Here is a 19556-nt window from a genome sequence, read left to right as displayed (position 1 = left end):
ATGTTTTTGTATTTTTCTAATATAAATTTATATGAATATATCACTATTAAAAATGTTTAATGGTCTATGTTCCACCTGAAACAATTTCACATGCTACCAGTGGCACTTTGGGAAAGACTGCTTTGGTGTTTATAAAGCACCTTCATACTTAGATAATCCAAGTAGATAATCTCAGTGACCCATGAAGATGTGCACAACTATTTCCATTTGGAGCTCAGGAAAGAGGCATTCCTAAAGACACAAACCACAAGCAGTTAAACCAAGGCTCAACCCTGATCTCGTAACTCTCAGCTTAGTACTCTTTGCATGATACCATTCCCCAACAACAGGAACTGATGACACTGTAAAAAAAGGGATGGGGAAGTGAAGAAGGAACAGGGGCAGCTGAGGTCAGCTGCTTTCTCTCTGCTGTGAAATCTGTGATATGGCCGTGCTCTGTCTTTTGACCTTTGTGTGACAGCTTAGCCTCAGCACTAAGTACCAGCGAAGGAATCACCAAGAGATTTAATCCTGTTATCGGGGATTAACACCTGAAAGGAGTTTTGACATCTTCTCTAGTTAACTGGCTCAAAAGTGATCTAGGATCTTTAATCCAAATTCTTCTAATATATACTGTAGCTCACTTTCAGAGGGTCACTCTGACTCTCTGAAATGTTTATGTCTTCTTTTATGTCATAGACTTACTTCTGAGATACACTCCATGCTACTGTGCTGACCTCAAATCAAACTGAATTTAATTATCCAATCTTTAATATATGCCTTGTGAACAAAATAAGCAGCCATAGTTTCAGACTTGTTCAGGAAACTCTTAAACATCCACCATATAATCATGTCTGGCTTTATGGGTATGTTTCTAACCTTACTGAACAGGCTATAGGTCTAGTTATGAATTATTATATCTAAAGAATTATTATATCTAATAATAAAGAATTATTATATCTAAAGAATCTGAAGGAATGAAAGAAGGGATTTAGGAGTTAAAAATTCAGCATATGTGTATATTTATACATGAGATAATATGTGTACTATAAATACATAAAGTTTGGTTATCTTTTTCTAATTCCTAAATCATATAGGTACACAGTTATACCATGATAGCCATTACTATTAACATCATCATTGTTAGAATATGTCGGCCGATTATGAGTAAAGATATATTATAAAGTCCTCCCCCAATTTCTCACCAAGATAGAAATCAAATAACTTATGAAACTTCTGGCTTGTGAATATATAGGAATATAAGATTATTAAATTCCAGATTAAAATAGTAAGTATCTTAAATTACTTGCTCCTTCAGTGTAAGTTTTATTTAAAAATATGTATGTGTTTAATCTTTTTAATGTTATATTTATGTATTTGATTCCCAGTACTTTCTTTATTTACAAGTTAGCTAATTAATTTATGAGTGTTCATTAAATCATTAAATATGGTTTATATTTGACTAGAAATGGAATTTATTTTGTGGTTCCCTGATACCTTTGTAGGGGGTTATCTTTAAAGACTTTCTTGAATATTGTGTAAGTGGATGAATATTTTCCCCCCAAAAACACACACTCTTCATGTATTATATTTCACAATACAGAAGAGTACTAAAATTCTGAAACCAAATAAACTGAACATTTACCTCTGGATATGTATGATCTTATCATATTAGAAATACAAAGTGATATGTATCTTATAGTTCAAAAATCACTCTCATTGTTTTCTCTTTCAAGGTCATTGAATCCTTTATAAATAATATATCTTATTATATATCTATTATGAGTACCTTAGAACCTTAGAGGCATATTTAAATGAAGAAATCATGGTGGAAAATTAGTCTTAAAAATCACCAGAAAATTATTCAAGTATAAAAAAATGTTTTGAAGATAAATTTGAGCAAGCATCATATAAATTTCTGTAAATAAAAATTGTATTTATAATTTGACCTAATTTTTTTAGTATGTATATATAGACATATATACTTACACGTGTATGTATATATGCATATACACACATATACATCTCTATATAATATATGTGTATTTCAGCATATATTAGAGTTGGTGTGGTAGAGAAAGGTTGCTTTGGAGTCATCCTGAGTTTTGATGGTGGCCGTTTAACTTAAACTCACTTAGTCCCATCTGTAAAATAACAATACTAGTGTGCAGTATTACCTTATTAAATAATAAAACAGTGACTTCTACATAAAAAAATGTGCAAGAAATGCTTTTACTGCCCCTTATTACTCACTTAATTAAAAATAAAAATAGATGATTTTTTAAAAATCACTTGATCTAACTTAGTTTTTAAAATCGAGACCATTGGCATAAGTTTTCATTATGGCATGTTGCGTTATTTCACTGTGAATCTGCTTTCTGTTGCCTATATAAGTCCCTTCTGAGATCTCTCACTATACCAGTTTGTATCTAACAGAAGCTCCTATTATAGGAGAGCTTCCTCCTTGCTGCCAGGAAACTAATTTAAATATAAGGGGAATTAGCTATAAATTAACATAAATTAATTGTGAGCTATCTTTCATAATTTCTTTGTGTGAATGAGTACAGGATGGAATCCCATTTCTAACATTAAATGTGAAAAGGTATCCAGGCACCTTTAAAAAAAAAACCACATGGATATATTCATCTTACTTAAGTTTTTCCAGTCACTCCAATAAGACACTTGACTACTCCTGTAGAAATATTATTGGAACAAAGTTATCTCTAGTTCTGGCACATAATAGATTGAGTATCCGCAGTGAATTTGTGTATGTAAGGTATTTGGATCCTTTGGGACAAAATACAGAAGGCATGAAAAGGAAACTATTTCCATTATTTGACTGTTATTCTCACTGAATAATTAGAAATGCTTGTTTTCAGACTTGACAATGGAGACCCTTTGTTAATAATCATCACTGTGTACTAGATTTGAAGAGGTCAAAGAAAGTTATTTATGAACGGTAATCGTGAGTCAGGAAGATTCAAAGACAAAAGTTAATCATTTCCTTGTTTATTAGAGTGTATTTTCCTACCCGTTAGGTTTCTTGGCAACCTCTGAATTTTTTTTATTGAAGGAGTGCAGGGTGGGGGAAAACTGGGTTAAGGGGTTGGGGGGGGGGACTTAATTTGAAGCTATATTTACACAGCAAGCAATACTGTTTCTACTGAGATTGTGTTTAAGATCAGTAAAAGTTACAGCGCTTTTCTAAGTGTGTTTTTATTTGCATATTAAATTTCCTACTTGTTAACTGTCTTCCTTAGGAGAAGTGACTTCAAGAATTTTGATAGGGATTATTAGAGGCAGGTGGCAAAGACTGCGCCTCCCTCCCCAGCAATCCCCCAGCCACCAGTTGGTGACTCACAGTGATGAGGCAGCAAGTGTCATATGGCCTAGGCTGGCAGTGTTAAAGCAGGACCTGGGGAGGACACGCCCATCAGGTGTAGCCACACCCTCTTTCCGCATCGCTAGGGACTACATGCAGCCTACTGCAGAGCCTAACACACAGCTATTTAATACTAGCTGTTCTGTGCTTGGCTGTGTTCATCATGCTTGTTTTATTTTAATTCTCACAGCAATTCTAGCAGGAAGGTAGGTATTAATGTCCTTGGGAAATTTTTCTTGAAGTGTCTTTATTTTTAAAAGCCAAAGCTTTGGCTAACAGCAAAGATTTAACAAACTAAATATTTCTCTAAATTATCCAAATTTTAGGAGGCTCTGGAAATTTAAGGGTGTTATTCATGCTAGAAAGTGAGACGGTCAGATGCAAACTTCTATGTGCTGGCTCCAAAGCCCAGCACCCTCACTCACCACTGCTGTTGTTCATCTGATGGAATACAGATTCGCAGTTGCTGAGCATCAGACAGTGCAAAAAGCAGACCAGGATCTCTGACTTAGATGATTTTGTGAATTAAAGGTTATTTAAGTTCCAACTTTTGTTCTTCAAACATTACTTTGAAAATGTTGACATTTTGAAAGCCACCCAGTCTTTCATTTCCGTTGATGTTGCAGCCTGGAGCCGCGGAATCAACCTGTGCCCCGGCGAGGACAGGACGCTTGACAGACAGTGAGAGTTAAGCCTCCCTTCCCCCAGTGCCGTACAAGCACCTGCTTGTCTGGCAGGAAAGTAAAAACAGTGTTAACAATTGCAGGTCTGGGTAATGTGGTCTGGTCTTCATGCCTTCACTCAGGTGGAGCCCGAGAAGTTGAAGACACTAACGGAAGGTTTAGAAGCCTACAGCCGAGCCCGGAAAAGGAACAGAAAGTAAGCACAATTTTTTTTTCCCGTTTTGTTTTTCAAGGATATACTTTACTGGCTTTCCTTCAAAGGGACAATGAAATCTCACTGACTTAGTCCATCTTGAGCCCTGCCTAAGTACAATTTAATAGTTATCATCCAAGAGGACCATTATAGATGAAATAGCGCCTACAGAAAATATTTTCTGAAACAATTTAGACTGTGTGTGGGATTTCCCTGTTCATCAGCTCTTCCCTTACTCCCTCCATCTCCATCCCTCTCACTTGAGGGGAAAGAAAATATGATTAATATTCTCAACATGTAGCAATGAAATAGTCTCTGAAAGTATAGTGAAAGTGTATCCTTTTGTAATTCAAATACTTTGGGAGGGGGAATAACCCCCCTTGTTGTACACATGTGAATAATTTTGGCAGATTACCTGTTAGTCAAAGTGATGATAAGTAATTATTTTCTTGGAGCAGGGGCAATAGACTTTCTTTGGAATTATAATATGAAGTTGAACTTTGGGACGTTATTCTTAATTATTCAAGTTTTTCCAGATCTCTATATTTTGAGTAAATGTAGTATTGACAAGTAGTGTCATGTTCATTACACAACTTGTATGTAATACAATGTAGTCATATATCATAACTATTATTTCATTTTAAGATAGAGAACTATAAATGTGCTTCTGTATATGTACATGTAAAATTATGTTAATATATATCATCAATATACCTACTCAGCTACTATAATTTTCATATTATCAAATGTCTAAGAATTATGAAATTGTAATGATTAGCAGTGTATCTTGTATAAAAGACTTATGCAATGATAATGTCATTGCAACAAATTTGGGGAAAACTCTCCTCACCTCACTGGAATGTTTCATAAAAGAGATGTCAGCTGCAGTGGGTTAACTCCTGTGTGCCTATGTTCAAGACTCCTTTGGAAGATGGCAAGTTGGCAGCGGTTTTGGTGAGGGCCAAGTGAATTGCCAGATTCGCTATAGATCTGATAAAGCACACAGTGAGTCAAGTCCCATCTATTCTGACTGAAGTGACACAATGAAGACATTAGTAGTAGGATAAAGCCTATAAAATTAATACAAGGTCTGGATGAAAAGAGGAAAATTGCAAGCTACCTACATCACGAATTTTCATTGGCCATTTGCTTTAGAATATTCAATAGTACTTGTTTATTAGAAGTAAAATATCCCTGAAATCTTTTCTTCAGTGAGATATGCTAGTTAGCTGGATTATGTGAAACATATCCAAAACTGTTGATAACACAAATATTTAGATATACTGCCTTGAAATGAGCTGTATTTTCCTCATAAATTTGCTATTAAGCAATTTCTGAAAGGTAATAAGTAACAAACAGCAACATAAAAAATTTCCTTCAAAGCCAGCTTACTATTTGAGGTGAATTTATATGGGTCCTAAGTAGCATTATCTAAAGGAACTGAGGTAAAATATGAAGCAAAACAGCTTTGTTTATCTGACTGTTGTCTAAGTAGAAGGACTTGCCTTATAAATGCCTAGTAGAATACTTTACATTTTGCATATGTGATTTAAAATCCATTATTCTATTCTCCCAATCAGAAGATGGGCCAGAATTACTGAACCCATTTTTGATGAGGACACTCAGACTCAAATAGCTTAAATAATTAGGTAAAGGCCACATAAGTGATAAATGGTATGTTGAACCCAATCATTTATTTATTTAATCATTTATTTATTTCCCAAGTCAAGGAGACTGATTTAGCAAAAGAATCTATGCCAACCAGGCACAATGCTATAGTCCCAGGACTTCACTGTTTAGTGAAGGAGGCAGATTTAGAAACAAATAATTAAAATGTTAAATTTTCAGTGACAGGAATAAGTGTAGTATATTTTGGGATCACAGAGAATTGACATTAAACTCAAGTAACGAAAGATGTCCTAGAGGAGATGATATCTCAGCCAAGCCTTACACACTACATAGATATTAGCCAGACACAGGAAACAAGGACACAATGGGATGGGTTGGAATAGTGTTTAGATGAGGTCGGCAGTTAGATTTGGAGGATAGGAAATTGTAAGAGATGGAACCAAACGTATAAGCAAGAGCCAGACCATGAAGGGCCTGGTAAGGCCTCAGAGGTCTTTACATTATTGGAAGTGCCTAAGGGGACAGATGGTTGAATTTTTCACTTTAGCTATGGCTGTATGGAGGATAAATTTTAGGGGAACAGTATTGGAGACAAGGACATCCATTTAGAAGGCCATGTCAGAGGACAAGAGAGGAGGAAGACTCAAACCAGGAGGGGACCCATGAGAACAGAGGAGAAAGAATGTGGTCAAGAAATATTTAGGAGATAAAATTGACAGAACATCATGGTGATTAGTTGGCATGTAAAAGAGAACAGGTAATCAAAGACAACTCTCAGGTGCCTTAGTGGGCAGTGGAAGCAGTGAAATGGGGCATACAGGAGAAAACTGTCGCGAGCAATGTGAGGTTCCTATGAGTCCACAGACACAAGTCTGAAACTGGGAAGAAATGGTCTTTGACTATGAAAAATGACTTCAGTCACACAGAGGTACTTTGACCAATTTGAACAATGGACTAAAGAGCGAATGCTGGGGCATTTGAACATTTACTAGAGATAATGAAAGAGATGGAAATAATGATCAGATAGGAGGAGGAAAACAAGAGGGTAGGGGAGTAGCGTGTTAAAAGCCAAAGACCAAGAGTTTCTGGGATAATACAATGAAAAACAGAGGTCCAGTAAGAGAAGATCTGAAACATCTCCATTTGGACTGGGCAGTTTGGAGGCCATTGGTGACCTCAGTGAAAATAGAAAACATTCTGGTAGAATGGCACATATAAAAATAAAGTGGCCATGGATTGAAGAGTAAATAAAAAGGAATAGAGAGAGTTGGTATCTATTATTTACTCTCGTTTCTACCCTTAGTTCCCGAAGAATAACTGGAAAGGAATTTGAGCTAACAAATATCTGGCTAGTTTCATAGACAAGGAGAAAGAAACTAAAAAAGGAAGGTGGCATTGGAACAAGGTGGCTGAAAATTTGGGTTTTGACCTGAGTTCAAATGTTTCCATCATTACCTAGCTGTGTGTACCCTTGAGTATGTTGTTTAACCTCTCTGAGTCTAAATACTTCATTTCTAAAGTGGGATATTAATACCAACCTCCTAGAATTGTTATAATATAAAGAGAGCCTTAGCACAGTTCTTGGCACATGGTATTTAGTAAACCATTATTTTTCTTATAAAGATATAGGTGAAACAAAATGATTACATATTTTTACCATTTGAAACATTCTGTCACCATATTTGATGTTTAGAGTATTATATAGTTATTTAACCCTCAATAGGTTATAATCATACTATACAATAAAATATCTTTAAAGTGATTTGCTTATTACTGCCTAATCACAAAAGAAATATTTACATATTTATTGAATAATTACTTAGGGTCATTTTGTACTTAAAAGTGGAAATAGCTCCATTAAAGAAAAAATCTGTGTAACGATATGATTTTTTTTTAAGTGAGGATCAAATCTTCTGTCTTTATGTACGTATATATGTATTCAGTAATCTTATTTTTATGAATCTGGAAAGTGATAAAGTGATAACGTAAATGTAAAAGTGCTTAAGTAAACACTTTAAAACCAACAAATGATACTTGTTGTATTAAATTTTCTTTATTTTTTTTAATTGAAATTAGTTGATTTATGGTATTTTATTACTTCAGGTATACAACATAGTGATGCAATATTTTTATAGATTAAACTCCGTTTAAAGTTATTATAAAATACTGGTTATACTCCCAGTGCTGTATATCTTTGTATCCTATTTTATACCTAATAGTATGTACTTCTTAATCCTGTTCCCCTATCTTGCCCCTCACCCCACCCGTTCCCTACTGGTAACCATTAGTTTGTTCTATGTATCTGTGAGTCTGTTTCTGGTTTGTTATGTTCATTTTTTGTTTTTTAGATTCTGCATGTAAGTGAAAACATACAGTATTTTTATTTCGCTAACTTACTTCACTAAGCACAATACCTCCCACATCCATCCATGTTGTTGCAAATGGCGAAGTTTCATTCCTTTTTATGGCTGTGTATACACTGTGGTGTATATATATACACATACCACTTTATCCTTTCATCTATTGGTAGACACACAGGTTGCTTCCATATCTTGGCTATTGTAAATAATGCTGCTGTGAACATGGGGGTACATGTATCTTTTTGAACTAGTGTTTTCACTTGAGTTAGTTCTCCTCCCTCCAGATGTGGGCAGGGATATGCACACTGGCAATGACTGCCTCTGCCCTGGTCAGAGGGTCTGTGCATCTCTGTTCCCTCTAAGTGTGTGCGCTCTCGTTGGCAATGGCAGCCTTTACTACAGTGGAGGGCGGTGCCAGGGCAAGAAGAGCTGGAGCAGGGGCCCAGTGCGGGCCAGAGAGTGTGCTGGCAAGCCAGCCAGAACCAGGCTGTTTCCAGTCTGCTGCCCCTCCACTGCGCTGGGGCAGGGAGGCAGGTGGGGGCGGGGTGGGAGTAAGCAAGTCTGCACGTGCATGCACACTTCAAAAGCAGAGTCTTGGTTTCTAGCAGCCCTCCAGAAAGCCCTACCTGTTTTCAAACCAGCTGAGGGGCTCATCTTCCCAGAGTTGGACCCCAGGGCTGGGGTGTCTGAAAGGTCTATTGAACTCCATGCTCCCTAGGGAAGATCTCCAAGCCTGTGATACTGCCTTCCTCTTCTGTGTGTGGCTTTTCCTCCCAGTAGCTTTTCCTCCCTTCCTTTAGTTGTAGAAAAGTCGTTATGCCTGTCTCCACGTCATTTTCAGTGAGAGCTACTCAACATGTAGTTGTATTTTTGGTATATTCATTGGGGGTGGAGGTGGGGAGTAAGCTCAGTGTCCTCGTATACTACCATCTTGATCTCTCATGTGTAAAATTTTCTTAAATCTGCATACTCTCCCTACGGATTAGGTTTTAGATTCCAAGATTCCTGACATTTAGGTCTGATCCAAGTTTGTTCTGGTCTACATGAAGTGAGTTGCTTAAATTCTGAACTGATAGTCCAGAGCAATGTGCAATTCTCACTTCCCTCTTATTTCTCATACTATTCACAGATGTGTACCTGGCTTTTTTTTTTAATTAATAAAGATAAGGATAATGTGTGACAATATAGGCAATGAAGATGAGAAGTGCAATTATCTCCATTAATAACTAGAAATGTGATTATATGAACATCTGTTGCTTAATCAAGTAGCTTTTAGAGTGTCCATTAGTAAAAATGTTTATTATTAAATGTCAGTGGGGAAGAGAAAATAGTAGAAGAGACTCCACAAGGAGGGCCTCTGGACTAGAAGATTGAATTTTGACTAATTATTCATTTCATGGACTCATGGAGCTTTTCCTTCCTCTTTTAAACTCATTCTTTCCTGACTTGACCAGCTAGTGTGAATATGGTATGCAGATTTGACATCCAGAAAGTCTCTCTATACCTCTTGATTCCCATGATATATTCATGTATCTTAATGGCCCTTATCTCCATATTTATTCTCTCTTCCAAAAGTAGTAATTTCACCCTCTAATAACTACTTAAGTTTGTTAAACGAAAAACATTATACTAATTACCTTAAACTAATACAAGGAGTTTATAAATATTTTAAATATCTTGTTGAAGAATGAACTCACAAACTCCTAAAATTTTGTCTATTCATTCAACAAATAATGTTGAATTATTTTTATACTTTAATGGTGATGCTGTTGAAAATTTTCATATTAAAGGACAAAACTTTTATGACTCAATTACTTTTGAAGACTATTTATAATTAAATATCTTCTTTGTCATAAAATTATAATTGGTTTCACCAAGTTTCCCTAAAAAATCAAGTGTGATGTACAAACAGCTGTTGTAATACCTACTTCATTGAGTTGTTATAAGGATTAATGATATAATATATATAAAGATTTAATACAATTCTTGGCATATATAAAAAAGTGAAAGTGTTAGTCGCTCAATCATGTGCAACTCTTTGTAATCCTGTGGACTGTAGCCTCTGTCTATGGATTTCCCAGACAAGAATACTGGAGTGGGTTGCCATTCCCTTCTCTAGGGGATCTTCCCACCCAGGGATTGAACTCGGGTCTCCCACATTGTAGGCAGATTCTTTACCATCCGAGTCATCAAGGAAGCCTTAAAGTATTCAATAAATACTGGCTATTTTTGTTATTAAAGATGAGAGAACCAAGATTCTCTGATGGTTTTTAACTGAAATATTTTCCTTTTTCTTTTTAGACATTTAGACTTCTATGTAGCCAATTTTAAACCCACAAGATAGTATAATAAAAATGCATAACAAATATCTTTTAAAACTTATCTTCATACTTTTATACAAATACAAAAGAAATAGTAAAGATAAAGCTGTTTAACACATTGTACAAAGCGTAATATTGTCAGATAGCTGAGCAGTATGTGATACTTGTCAAGACCTTTGCTAAACAGTTCACAAAAGGGGCCCCAACCCAGCCCAACTCTAGCTCAGCTTAAATAGCCCTACAGAGTCCTGGGATTGCATTCCTCCCCAGAATCATGCCTAGCAAACTCCTTGGTGGGAAAACAACTCAGCCTGACCCCATGAGATGACCAGGGCCCTGTAAAACTGGAATAAGTAGGTGAATAAAAGATTGCATGTGAATAGATATCAACTTGGACATACTCAAAAATAGCAATAAAAGGGAAAGAGATAAGTTGTAGAATGGTACTTATATCAGGACACATTTGATATGATATAAATTTAAAAAACACATAAAAGGCAATAATAGGTACTGTTCATGGATACATAAAATATTAAAACACACTAGGAATACACAGCTTCCCTTGTGGCTCAGGTGGTAAAGAATCTGCCTGCAATGCGGGAGACCCAGGTTCCATCCCTGGGTTGGGAAGATCCCCTGGAGAAGGGAAAGGCTACACACTCCAGTATTCTTGCCTAGAGAATCCATGGACAGAGGAGCCTGGTGGTCTGCAGTCCATGGGATCGCAAAGAGTCGGACACAACTGAGCAATTTCACTTTCTTTCTTTATAGGAATACACAACACAGTTGCCTTTGTGGAGGAGGGTGGGAGAGAATGAGACTCGGAATTGATATCAAATGGGAACTTTAGTTAAATTTTTTAATAAAAAAGAATTTAAAGAAATATGTAATTTATTAGCAGTTTATTTTTGGAGATAGGTTTGATCGAGGTTGATGACTTATTCTATGCACTTTTCTGCATTGTTTACATTTTTAAAGTAAATGGGAAGGATATAAAAACTGTAGTCTAGCTTTCAGGCCAACAAAAGGGAAGGTTGATGCTGCATTGCTCTTATAGTTCAGTTACAATCTTTTCTTTCAGTTAAGCAGACTTAAGTGCATATAAGTTTCCCAGAACACAGAGCCGTTGTTTTAGCTTTGGACACATGTTTATTTAAACACCATATGGAACATCCACGGTGTATATACCTAGCAGTATACTACTCAACGATTATATATAGAAACTAAATGCATGAATTGTCCAGTCCTGGTATATGAGGGTAAAACTTGGTGAGGACTGTGGTAAATCAAAAGGCCTCATCTAGAAGCATTCCACTAAAGTTCAAATATGTTTTTAAACACAATGTGAGCCAAACTAAATGGGACTATGAGCCAAATTCTTCTACAACTGCAAATTTCCAATCTCCATGTGAATGCTGGGCTAGGACTTAACTCTTGGAAAGCCATTTACCTCTACACCTTTTCTAGTAATCGTCGTGATGAGATAAATGAAATGAATCACCTTAGTACTCAGAACAATTGGGTAATTCTTTGTATGCATCAAGAAGGAAAAGTTAGAGTGGACATAATTCCTAGAGGTGGATAGTGTGGATTTGCCTTGTTTTAGCAATTAGTTCAGTAGCTTCCTAGTTAAGCATTTCAGTCACGGCAGATGCTTCATGTGTTAAATACCTGTAGTGGTATGCTGAAAGTGAAAAGTGAAAGTGAAGCCGCTCAGTCGTGTCGGACTCTTTGCGACCCCATGGACTGTAGCCTACCAGACTCCTCCGTCCATGGACTTTTGCCTACCAGATTCCTCCGTCCATGGACTTTTCCAGGCAAGAGTACTAGAGTGGGCTGTCATTTCCTTCTCCAGGGGATCTTCCCAACCCAGGGATCAAACCTGGGTCTCCTGCATTGCAGACAGACGCTTTACCGTCTGAGCCACCAGGGAAGCCTGATATGCTGAGTAGAGACAAAAGGTCAGGCGAGTGATAGACATGCTGAGACCATCATTCTTTGTCTTCTCAAACAGTTTTGTCATTTTGGTTTTGGGGCGGCGGGGGCGGGGAGATGTGGCAGAGCCTCAGGTGTGGCGAGTTAGGCTGTTTCCCACCTGCAATGACAGTGCACCAGGATTTCAGCCTTCATTTGCTGAACTCCTGGATGCTCCAGAGAGGGCAGAGGGAGCTCCCTAGTGGCCAGAGCCTGCAGTTCAGAGCCCTTCCTCAGCCGCACAGCCTGAGAAAGACAAGCCAGTACAACAGGCAATGCGGAGCAGGCTGGAATCTAAGAGCACAAGCTCTGCCTGTGGAAACAGAGACCCGTTGCCCAGCTTCCTTACAAAATCATCAGACAGTCGAAGAAACATGTGGAAGGGAAAGAATCCACTTTCCCTAATCATGTGTTCAATTTTTTCCCCCTGTAGTTATGTGACCTTATCATTGGTGTTCAGTCCTGAGAATCCCAGAGTGTTTTGTCATCAGAATTGTCCAAATGTGAATATAGATTGACTTTCTGTCATGGAATTGGTACTTCTGTTTTCTAATTAGGGAATTAAATTGAGATTTTTGTTTCTTTAATTTTTTAATCTGCTGTGTTGTTTTCATTAATTCCAGAAGTGGAAAGCTAAATAACCATTTAGAAGCTGCTATTCATGAGGCCATGAGTGAACTGGACAAAATGTCTGGGACTGTAAGTTAATTTATTTTTCCATTATACTGTGTTTCTTTGAAAATAAATTGTATTATACTTTTTGGTAAAAAGTCTCTTAAATATTGTCAGGCAACTCACGTAGCAATACTAAGTTACTGGACTCAAAAAAGACTGATATCAGAAAAAATTAAAAATAACTTAAAAAATAACCTAGTGGTATTAACTGTGTATCTTTTCTGAGGTAAGTAACTTTTTTCCTCACATAAAATACTTTTTAAATGTGTGCAGCAAAATATTGAAGTTAAAATCATAGCTTTTGGGCATTTGACTCTGACAATAGCAGTGAGTATTAGTGTTGCCTAAGTATTCAATAATATAAATTTCATTCTACCATAGAACAAAAAGGGAAATTGAACATAGGGTCAAGATCAAGAGTATATAGTCATCTCATTTCCTTTCTGCTATTACCTAAAAAAAAATAAATATTTGGCCCCAAATCCTGTTGTTAAATTATTGATATTTAACACTATAACCTCTGGTTTTAAAGTGTCTACTTATCCTTTACATTTTTATTGAATGTTGCATGTAATAGTGTTGAATGTGAGTTTAATCATCATTCTCTAATTTACATATTGACTAACATAAACACTCAAACTAAAATTTTGATAATCTCTAAAAAATGTGAATTATCAAAAGCTACTCAGCAATGAAAGGGTGATTTACTTTTAGTTGATATTGTGTTAACAAGCTTATATGAATCCTAACAAGCCATCCAGTGGCTACTGAATGACAGAGATAAGTTTTTACACATTCATAGTGTATTAGTATTGGTACAAGATTTTGTGATCCAAACCATCATTTCAAAGATGGGTAAATTGAGGCCCTGAGATGTTTAATTTCCTGCTAGAATTATAGGAAAACTCTGGAGCAGAGATTATAAACTCAAACACCTTCTGTGTGTATGCATTAGTCACTCATTCGTGTCCTACTCTTTGCAACCCCATGGACTACAAACCACCAGGCTCCTCTGTCCTTGGAATTCTCCAAGCAAGATACTGGAATAGATTGCTATTCCCTTCTCCAGGGGATCTTTCCGACCCAGGGATCAAACCCAGGTCTCCTGCATTGCAGGCAGATTATTTACCGTCTGAGTGACCAGGGAAGCCCCTGAAACACCTTCTAGGGCTGGGCAAATAGTATCATTATGTACAGGGGATCAGGTTTGAGTGAAACAGTGATTTTAGTGGATTAAGAAATGCCAACCAAGATGCCCTGGTCAAGGTAGGCTACGTACCAACTCTCAGTCTTAGAGGCTTAATGCCTTAAAAAGGCTGTTCCTCACTTGGGTCTCATTCTGGTTGAGGAAGTCGTGCTTCACACAGTCATTTGGGGGCTCAGGTTCTGTCCTTATCTAGTGTCCCCCATTCCCTAGGGCCTCAGAGTGCTCTGTCACATCCTTAGCATCCAACCCAGCAGCAAGAGAGAAGACCATGTACCCAGAGGACGGCAGGATAAGGTGTTATAGGCCAGACTGGGAAGTTCTTCTGTTCCGTTGACTTTCCACTGGTTTGACCCAGTCATGTGGCCTTCTTAATTCAAGGGAACTGGTAAAAGTATTGTACACCGTGCCTGCTCAGAAAGAAAAGAAATGTGTTTGGCAGGCATCTCCTTAATCTCTCTCTCAAGATCTTTGGCCTTTGTGGCCAGCAAGCAGTCAGGAGTGATGGGGGCCATGGCAACCTGGGGGCTGTGTTCTCTTTAGAAGGAGCTTCTGCTTCCATGCTGCAGCGAGCTTGAGCCATGTGGGGAACTGTGCCAGTGTTGCAAAATCTTCCCAGTTTTTCATGAGACACTGCAAGTCTGAAAGTAAAAATTCTCATTCTTTAGTGTTGCCAGCTATTTTTAAAATATTAAAACACCGTAGGGCTAAACACAATCCCTTTCTAGGCTGCATTTGGTTCACAGGTTACTAATTTGCAGCTTTGAATAAAAGCTTCTTTCCTCAATTTTAAAAAGGTTTCAATGGACTCTTTATCAGAGACTAGTGGTTTTAAAGAACGTATATGGAGCATTTAGGAGGATGAGGCACTGTGAGAAACTCATTGGTGTTATTTTTTAAGTGTAATACTTTAAAAAGTTTTCTGGGGATTTCCCTGCCAGTCCAGTGGTTAAGACTTTGCCTTCCAATGGAGGGGGGTGTGGGTGTGATCATTTGTCAGGGAGTGAAGATCCCACATACATCACAGCCAAAGAATGAAAACATAAAACAAAAGCAATGTTGTAACAAATTCAATAAATACTTTAAAAATGGTCCACATTAAAAAAAAATCTGTAAAATATAGTTTTCTGTATTTGATTCTGAATAGCAGTGGTCTTTGCTGTTACGTTATCTTTACAACATGCAGTTGAGCCAACTTGTAATGGATCTTCAGAGCTGATTTTGCCCATCTCTTCTAAGCCTGAGTTGTATGATATCACATTGGTAGCTTGAAATTGGCCATGGTAAAAACATTTATACCACAGAGATTGGCATACACTACAATGGACTTATATTTCTCCATGGGGAGCTGGTTATTAAGTGTGTACTATACCACTGCCTTGGGTGCATCCTGCCTCTCCTGGATCTTGACCTTGTCCCCTCCTATCAGTACCATAACAGCCGCAATACAATGTGGGACACCTGACCCACCTCCCTAGCACCTGTCCTCTGCCCCTAAAACCAGACCTGCTGTCTGATACCTGGGAATCAAGTTCTGCTATTCATCCACCTCTGTTCAATCTGATGCACAGCCTTAAATGCTACTAGCTTCCCTGTTAGTATATAAAGATAAGTTGTATGCATTGCTTTTCCCAGACTACACAAGTTTAGATTTGCCAACAGATGGTACGGGTATTCTGTTCTCCATCCTTATTCTTCTCATAAGTAAACTTCCTTGGGCTGAGCTGTGTGCATGTTCTTATCATCTTTGACCCTTCTTAGTAGTTATGAAATAAGTACAGTGATGAAATGAAGAAGAAAATGTTTAGTATATATTTATCCACTTTTCCAGAACCCCAGTGAAGTTAGTGATCCAGGGATCTCTGATGGGAAAGGTCTTATTTTCGTCTTCAATGGAGAGCAGGGGTAGCAACTGCACATCTCCTCTCCCACTTTGATTTTTTTCCAGTTCCTCTTTTGTATTCCACTGGTTGGGAGATCCACAGAGTGTTGCTTTGCTTGTCAGTTTCCAAGATTCCTCATCCTCTGTAATGAATGTAGGCACACTGAGATCTGAGTCTGGTAGAAGTGTTAAATGCCTCAAGATAGCTGTGATTGAAAATGAAAGCCAGAGTCTGCTGCCTACCCTGTTTGTCAGAAATCCTATGGTGTTTGTGATTTCAATCTCTGTTGTTGTTGTTTTTTCCCTACCTCTTTATTTCCAGGTTCACCAAATCCCACAGGGAGACAGACAGATGAGACCCCCCAAACCCAAGAGGAGGAAGATCTCCAGATAACAGGGACTACTCCACCAATGCGCAGTGTTTATTAAAGGAATGTGCACAGATATGTCTGTAGATAAGTATTGATATAGCCACTGTTATATCAATATTTATTCTATGGCAGATAGTTACCACCACCATAGGGTGCTAAAAGAAACAGTGATACAATATTTTTTGATCAGGAAGGATAAAGAATGCTGGAAAACCAATCAGAATCCCCGAATGATGAGAGTGGTAAATGGTCAAGAGATTACTGAGAAACTCTTTTTCTATAATACTAAAATTGTGATTATAAGAAATAGTCCAAATGTTTCTGAAGAATTTTCAATGTTGTATATAGAAAATACAGAATTTCATGGTGACATCAGAAATGTAAATATTGTACAATATTGTCATGTACAAGCGTACCTAATGCACACTTTATCTTTTATTGTACAAAGAAATAGTGTACAAAATTCTTTGGTTTCTATGGAGTACACCTACCAGAGACTACAAGTGTAAAGTGATAAATAAAAATACAACCTAAATGCTTTTCTATGATAATGTAAAAGATGCTGTTTTTGTATTTAACAGCAGAGAAAAGGCATGATGATGTATTACCTGAATTATGACATACACTGCACACCACCGAGTGTCCATTTATATTGTCTGTTTGGAATGAACCTTGCCTGGAAGCACTGGACTTGATTTTGGGTGTCTAGGAAATTGAAACCTTGCAGATTTCTAAAGGGACGAGGGCTCACAGATCTAAATTAAGAATTCAGAAACTGCAACCATTTGTTGCATATTTTTTTTACCTAAGTTTTAAAGTAGAATAGGTTTTATAAAAAAATCTTAGATGGGATATTTTACTCAGTCATTTCTGTAGTTAACATTTGATAGCCACCTGTTGAACTAGAAAACTTACGCTGCACCACCATTGATGCTCAGAGTTGAGGTTTTTTTGCAAACAGTACCTGACAAGATAACACTTTCTGTTTCCATACCTGGAGGCAAACCCCCATTTTGAAACATTTATCAGAGGTAAGGTTGATTATAATTCAGTTTTTCTGTAGTAGCAAAAATAAATGCAAATAATCAAACCAAGTTTCATATCCATTCATCAGTATTACTTATACCAGAAGTTAAGGTGGCTTACAAAATTATTAGCAATGGTAATTTTTTATCAGTATTATGTAACATATCAGATTTATTTTATTTAAAGAATTATTTATACCATTAACAGATTCTTATATATATTAATGTGGCTGAAATGTGCAGGTTGAATCTATTAACCAAATTATTTATATTATATTAAGTAAGTAAAAAAATGTGAAACAAATGTAGAGAGAAAATACTACATTGCAAGTATACAAAACCTAAAACTGTGAGCCATTGTAAAGTACAAGGTTATTAATAAGAAATGTAGCACAACATAATTTTCCGTCTTTTTTTCACATTTTCTTCTTCTTCTTCTTCTTTTTTTTTTTTTTTTGTGGTGGCGGTGTAACCCTATCTCCCAGGCGATGGAGCCAAGTTTCAGGACTGCCCCCCGCCCCCGCCTGAAATTGATTGGGTTGGATTCTATTGACGGATTGTCAAAGGAAGTGATTCCTTATCCTTTTGCTCTGGTGTAGAACCACCAGCCCCAACTCCAAACCCTTAACCCCCTGGAGAGGACTGCCTCTTCCCCAAGCTTGGGGCTCCAGCCACTGGGAGGCCCTCCAGTGGCAGACTCTGAACCCCTGATGTCCACCACCTCCCTCTCCTCTTCTCTCGTCCACCCCTGCAGCTCCTCCATCCCATGATGTAGCAGAGTTCCAGTCACTCAGGAAAAAGGAGACCAAGGTCATTCCTCCATTTGATTTCTCGGGGCCACAGCACAGAGCACTCCACAGGGCTCACTTTTGGTATCAGTAGCTCTTAGTTCTTCCCCAGGTCTCCTGTGTCTCTCTGTCCTTTCCATTTCCACCCTCACTCCTACCTCCCAAGCCTGACAGAATGCAACTGGCTACACTGGGCTTCATGGCCCGGAGGCAGGAACCCTTCCTTCTAGGGGTAGGTTGAGTTGTCTTTGATGTAATAGTGGGATTGCCTGCCTGGTCTTTCCCACAGTCCCCTGAAGTCATCTTCTGTGTATTTTAGTTGACATATTTTTGTTATAAGTTGATGTGTTTGGTATGTTTAAACCATTAATGTCTCCTTTTTTTTTTGCACCAACCTGCTTTTTTCTTGGTTTGTCTACAGAGGTGTTTTTATTTACAGATTCACAGCATATGTGTGTGTGTGTTGGGTATGTCTATGTATATGTGGATGTTCGTGTGTGTTGACATGTGGAAGTTTTTTCTCTTCAGACTAAGTTTGTGTCTACCAAGCCTTCTTTTGGGTATTTTTGAGCTAATTAGGTTTGTGCTTTCCCCCACCCATGTATACTTTACATCAGTAGACCATGTAAAGTATGTCTGTGCCCATGATTTCACTGGTTGCTTACTGCTGGTTGTGAGTTCTAGGTATTGTTTCAGTCCACATGTTTTTTTTTTTTATTTTCTCTCTCTCTCTTCAATAGTTCTGTGGTTTCATGTAAGCAGTTAATGTAAATATTGTTAGCATTACAAGTCATGCAGTGCTGTAACATTTCTTCTTAAATGTTGCACCTACTTTACAATTAAAAAATTGGTCACTCATACTTGAATTTTGCCCATAGAGCCATTTCTTTCTCTTTGTATTAAAGCCTATTCATTTTTTTAAAATGAAGGCTAACCCTCTACGTTATTACATTTTTTTATTCCCCAGAATAAAATTTTTTCAACAAATTGGAGAGTGGAAACAGAATGAAAAATTTTTGCTTATTTAAAAAACATATAGCCCCTCTTCGAAAAGGAAAACTAATTTTATTTTGTGCCCTTTAACAGTCTT

At 37.4% G+C, this 19556-nt stretch overlaps 1 protein-coding gene across 7 annotated transcripts in view; it reads left to right on the top strand.

The window, feature by feature from the left end:
• MBD5 (methyl-CpG binding domain protein 5) overlaps nucleotides 1-19332 on the top strand; it is a 186751-nt gene extending 167419 nt beyond the window's left edge. For 5 of the 7 annotated variants that reach the window (XM_043894589.1, XM_043894593.1, XM_043894592.1 and 2 more), the window contains 3 exons: nucleotides 4128-4240; nucleotides 13145-13220; nucleotides 16605-19332. In XM_043894589.1, the coding sequence (XP_043750524.1) occupies nucleotides 4128-4240; nucleotides 13145-13220; nucleotides 16605-16676 (261 nt within the window). In that variant the 3' untranslated portion in view covers nucleotides 16677-19332. The remainder of the gene's footprint in view (nucleotides 1-4127; nucleotides 4241-13144; nucleotides 13221-16604) is intronic. The other 2 variants (XM_043894594.1, XM_043894590.1) reach the window with 1 other exon arrangement.
• Nucleotides 19333-19556: the final 224 nt, after the last annotated feature.

This window comes from Cervus elaphus, chromosome 33 (assembly GCF_910594005.1).
Source record: "Cervus elaphus chromosome 33, mCerEla1.1, whole genome shotgun sequence".
NCBI lineage: Eukaryota > Metazoa > Chordata > Mammalia > Artiodactyla > Cervidae > Cervus > Cervus elaphus.
The sequence above is the reverse complement of the archived record's forward strand: the minus strand, read 5'-3'. Positions and strand labels throughout refer to the sequence as shown.